This window comes from Notothenia rossii (genome assembly GCF_949606895.1).
Source record: "Notothenia rossii genome assembly, contig: scaffold_106, whole genome shotgun sequence".
In the NCBI taxonomy this organism is placed as follows: Eukaryota; Metazoa; Chordata; class Actinopteri; order Perciformes; family Nototheniidae; genus Notothenia; species Notothenia rossii.
In genome coordinates this window covers 14,566-19,101 of record NW_027639489.1, presented here as the reverse complement: position 1 = coordinate 19,101, position 4,536 = coordinate 14,566, and the positions used below count along the sequence as shown (strand labels likewise).

The following is a 4,536-nucleotide window of genomic DNA, read 5'->3' as shown; positions in this document are numbered from 1 at the left end:
AATCCTTCATCTACGGTTAGCATTTAGCATGTGGCTAATATACGATTTCCTAAAGAGGTGAATTTAGTAGCGAAATGACGTGGAGTGGTGAAAACCGAAGCCTACTGATTTAGCGCTACAACTATAGATGTCGAGATACTACCATGCTGAATATTAAATGAAGGTACAGTTTATTTGAATACATTATTGCAGCTTTTATGACAGGGACGAGAGAGCTGGGGAGGGGACGTTCTTCTTGAGATTTTCAGCATGTCAATGATCAGGGAAATCTACTTGTTTTAAATAGATGTGTGTGGTTGATTACCAGTGTTTCCCACAGATCTGAAATATACTTGGGGGGGAAGGTGCCAGGGGGGGGGGCTGCGAGCGGACCGCGGGGCGGGCTTTGTGACGTGCAACACATGTGACAAACAACAAGTTTTAACAACATGTTTATTCATTAACTTTACATTACTGTATGGCAATATTCATTTTGTACAAAGATGGCACTGTTTGTCAGAGCACTTAATCCGTCTGGGTTTGTTGAAGAACAGCTCCAACGCCTGTGTGTATGGGAATGCCTCTGGTGCTGGTCCACTGACTGCTATCCGCATACATGCAGCCAGGTGCTCCCCTTTCAGTCGGTTTCTCATGTCAGTTTTCACCTGTAAAACAGACAGTTTGTTTTAAATGAACTATACAGAATGACATGCAACAGGGAATGACACTTACCCTGTTCATCGTAGAAAAATCCCTCTCGCAGTTTACACTGGAGACAGGGATGACCAACCCCGCTGAAGAGAGAAGGCTGAGGTTTGGGTATATTTCTGCCCATTCGTCCTTCTCACTGGCCAGGAGCTGCATGATCTCAGCTTGTGTCTTGTCCTTCAGAGATTAGCCAAGGCAGGGCAAATGAGTGTACAGTATAATTGAAACATTTACAGATGTCAAAACAAGCAATTCTAACCGTCAAGTTCATATTAATTTAAGTATTTACCAACCTTAAATGTTCCTTCAAGAACATGCTGCTTGTAGGAGGTCCACTCTTGGATAACTGTGGCATCCTGCCCTGGGATGAATTTGTTGGCAAGGGTCTGCAACATTGAAATGTTGGTTACATCATTGGAGGTAACTGCCTTTGGACCCAGGACACTGAAGGCCCCCAGCACTTCAATATGCTGGAACCTGCTCTCAATGTTGCTCTCCAGGCTGCAGATGTAAGGTTTGAGGACCTGGAATGATATTATACATTTTTCAGTTCAAGGAAAATAAATATTGGAATGTAAAAGTAAGAAGGGATGTATTTACATCTCTGACAAATCTGGCCCACATATCTTCCCGGGGCCGCTCCAGAATTCCGTGTCCCCTCCTGATCCTCTCCTCCTCTCCGGCAATGCTAAACGCCCCAAGTCCACCTGGGTTGTCCAAGTCTTGGTGTAGGCGAGCAAGGAACGTTCCGGGGAGTGGGGTCTCGCCTGCCTCCAGAATTCTCCTCAGAGTAACAAGTGTGACTGGCACCTAAATGTGGAAAAAGACAACAATATAATAGGATGGATAATGCAAATAACTGGGAGCATCAAATGCATTTCTTTGTAATCTACCTGCTCCTTTATGTGGAGAAAGTTCACATCAGCTCTCTGAAACACCTTGGACAGCATTGCAATGTGGGGCAGAACATCTGCCTGAAGGTAGAGGGCAGCCACAAAGCGGTATGTGGCACAGAAGGTGTATAGACCTTTGGCCACTGGGCACTTCCTTGTGCTCGCTTCTTCCGCCAGAGCAGCCAGCACAGCTGGAAGGTTCCTCTGGAGGTTTTGAACGGCTAGGTGCTGCGATAGCCACCTTGTATCTTTCACCTCCTAACAACAAGTAGAAACACTGGTTAGTAAAATATATGTAAATAATATGACACCACAATAGTATTATGAAAATAGGTGAAAACACACCTTGACTTTCAAGTCGTTCAGACCAAGAGTGGTAGCGGCAGCACTCAGTGTGGCTGACCTATTTGCACTATTTCGGAAGAATAGGTGCAGTTCCTGCAGGTGGTTCCTGAAGTTTGCCATATACCTGACAGCATTTGAGGCATCTTTGCATGCCAGTGCCAATCTGTGAGCAGCACACGCTACAGAAACCAGCTTTGGAAAACTGTCTGTGAGCTGCTTTGCCACTCCATTCAGACGGCCTGAGTTTAAGAATTAAATGCAGTGTTGAGGGCGTCATTTTGTTTCCTTTAATAACAGCTGACAATTCAAATTTCACACAATCCATTAGATTTAACAATAAACTCCATACCCGTCATCACTGCTGCACCGTCTGTCCCGAGTCCGTAGAGCCTGTCTACCGGGAGATCCTTCTTCTGTAGTACACTCTTGATGGCAGCAACAATGCTGTCAGCTTTCCCATCTTCCAGAGTTACCAGGTCAAGGAAGTGGTTGAAAACATAACCCTCTTTATCCAGGTGTCTAAAATAAAAATGTATAGGTTTTCACACATATTAATAAATATTAAGTTTAACTAGGCCTTTATTTAAATGCACATCATTCCTTTAAAAAATACCCCACCTAACATGTAAATCCAGCTGGCGGTTTACAGATACATCTGTGGTTTCATCAACCTCTAGGCTGATTGCTTGAGATGACCTTATCTCTTCCAAAATAGGCGACTCTACTATCTCTGCAAGGATCTCCAGCATTTCATCCACTATTCTGTGTGATTGATAATTGTTTCTTTGATCCACCTGAGAAAAAGAGATCATTTAACATTGAGCTGGTTAAAGTTCTTAGTTTCACAAGCATCATTTTGTACTAGGTTTACCTTCAGCTTTTCAAAGTAATCACAACCCAAAAGCTGAGCTAAACTTAAGAGCTTAGGGTAGTTGGTTTGGTGAGCAATCTCGTTCTTTACTAGCCAGTAAAGGCATTTGAGTCCACCTATGACGGCCTCATGCTCCATAATAACTGTGGGCTCAAAAGCCTGCATCACTGAGTAGCCTAGACCAAGGGCAAAGACATAATTCATTATATGAGCCAAACATGGTTGATAGGTTGCAGAAATTAGCTTTACATAAAAAAATGATATACCTGATGCAAGTGAGACCTGATGCTTTACACTATATTGATGAGGCTCTGAGGAGATGTGGCGCTCGATATAATCCTTGCGGAAAACAAGAATCCCAACTTCTATGAAAGCCCGTTTTAAGGGGCCTTTCTTTATTGGAGGCTTGTGTTGCCTGCAGATTCGGCAAAACATTCCTTTTTAAAAAGAAAAACGTGTTAATTCTTACAAAAAATAAGTTTTATTACAAATATGAACTTGCAAATGCCATTCATACCATGCTGGGTGAGGTAGAGCCAATTCTTGAACTGTGGCATTTTGAGCCAATCAGGGTTCCATCCTGAGTGGCGATGCTTGGAATCTGAAAATAATGCAGTTATTACTGCATTTAAATGGTAGAGTTCTCCTTGCTATTATACTATGTCTGTGTCTGTGTCTGTGATGCTTGGAACTGTGCTGCTTGTTCACCTGCACCTGCTTGTACCACACTGGGACCTGCTGCTGCTTGTATCACACTGGGACCTGCACCTGCTTCTACACTGGGACCTGCTGCCTCTCCCTCAGTACTCTGACTAGTTGTGCCAGCATCTTCACTGACCACCGGCTAGAATTGAAAACAAGCTTGAATCTAGTTTGGTCTCTGCATTGCAACTCACTGTTGACTGCAATTGTATAATTTCAGGTCAAACGAACCGACATATATCATTATTGAGACTTATGCATTTATTATTGCCATTGCAAGCAAAATGCTAACATTGGCTAAGTTACCTGTGGTCTCTCCTCCTCTCCTCGTCTCTCCTCCTCATCCTCACGCCGTATTCTCTTAAAATATTTTTGAATACTCATATCTGAGGAGTAATGCAGGGGAAATTAACAGTCTAACCTTAGCTAAAGTTAATCTGTGTCCTTCTAACTGGCATAGCCCGAAGAGAAAACGAATTATAATCTTTTTTATATTTAATTTAGCACACGTAACTTGCACGCAGCAAAGTTGGCCTGATTACGTTAAATACACTCTTAGTTGCCACTAACTTCAAATAATTCGAATCTCCTACCAAAGTCAGAAAACAACAACACAATAAGGAGAAAATAGTTACTTTACCTTAGTGTCCGCGTCTTCTAAATTAACGTCGTCTTCTCCGTTTCTCGTTTCCCTCCACGCGATGGCAGCACGAACAGGAGGTGTCGAGCGAGGGATCATACACTAGTTAATCGATCGCATAGCTCCTCCTGGGGTTTTGGATATAAGCCTATGTTTTCTTTAGACCAGTCTCTTCTTTTCTTCAAACTGACCAGATCCGTGAGATTGGAGGAAGAGCAGGAAGTACTTCCTTTGTATTTGTATTTGTATTGTTACTTTTTATCATTAAAACAAGATTATTGTTTAACTTGCATTCTGGTGTTTCTTAATCCCTTCCTTTTTACGAATTTACCCAGCTTACCAAACGACATGCGGAGACGAGGTTGGTTTTAAACATCCTCCAAATCTCCAACAAATGG

At 42.7% G+C, this 4,536-nt stretch overlaps 1 protein-coding gene across 3 annotated transcripts; it reads right to left on the bottom strand.

Moving 5' to 3' along the window:
* Positions 1-418: 418 nt before the first annotated feature.
* On the bottom strand, positions 419-4,248 carry LOC307027765 (zinc finger protein 862-like). Of its 3 annotated transcripts, none has more exons than XM_079696084.1 (13): positions 3,805-4,248; positions 3,505-3,640; positions 3,314-3,397; positions 3,063-3,233; positions 2,797-2,972; positions 2,544-2,719; positions 2,275-2,444; positions 1,926-2,164; positions 1,581-1,838; positions 1,288-1,497; positions 981-1,211; positions 712-864; positions 419-644 (listed from the first exon to the last, which is right to left on the bottom strand). In XM_079696084.1, exons 1-13 carry the CDS (start codon positions 3,880-3,882, stop codon positions 468-470), a joined length of 2,259 nt encoding a protein of 752 aa, XP_079552210.1. In that variant the 5' UTR covers positions 3,883-4,248; the 3' UTR covers positions 419-467. The 3 variants fall into 3 exon arrangements, with proteins under 3 accessions (XP_079552210.1, XP_079552209.1, XP_079552208.1); XM_079696083.1 differs by having other exon boundaries at positions 2,797-3,233; positions 3,805-3,884; positions 4,139-4,210; XM_079696082.1 differs by lacking the exon at positions 3,505-3,640 and having other exon boundaries at positions 2,797-3,233; positions 4,139-4,198.
* Positions 4,249-4,536: the final 288 nt, after the last annotated feature.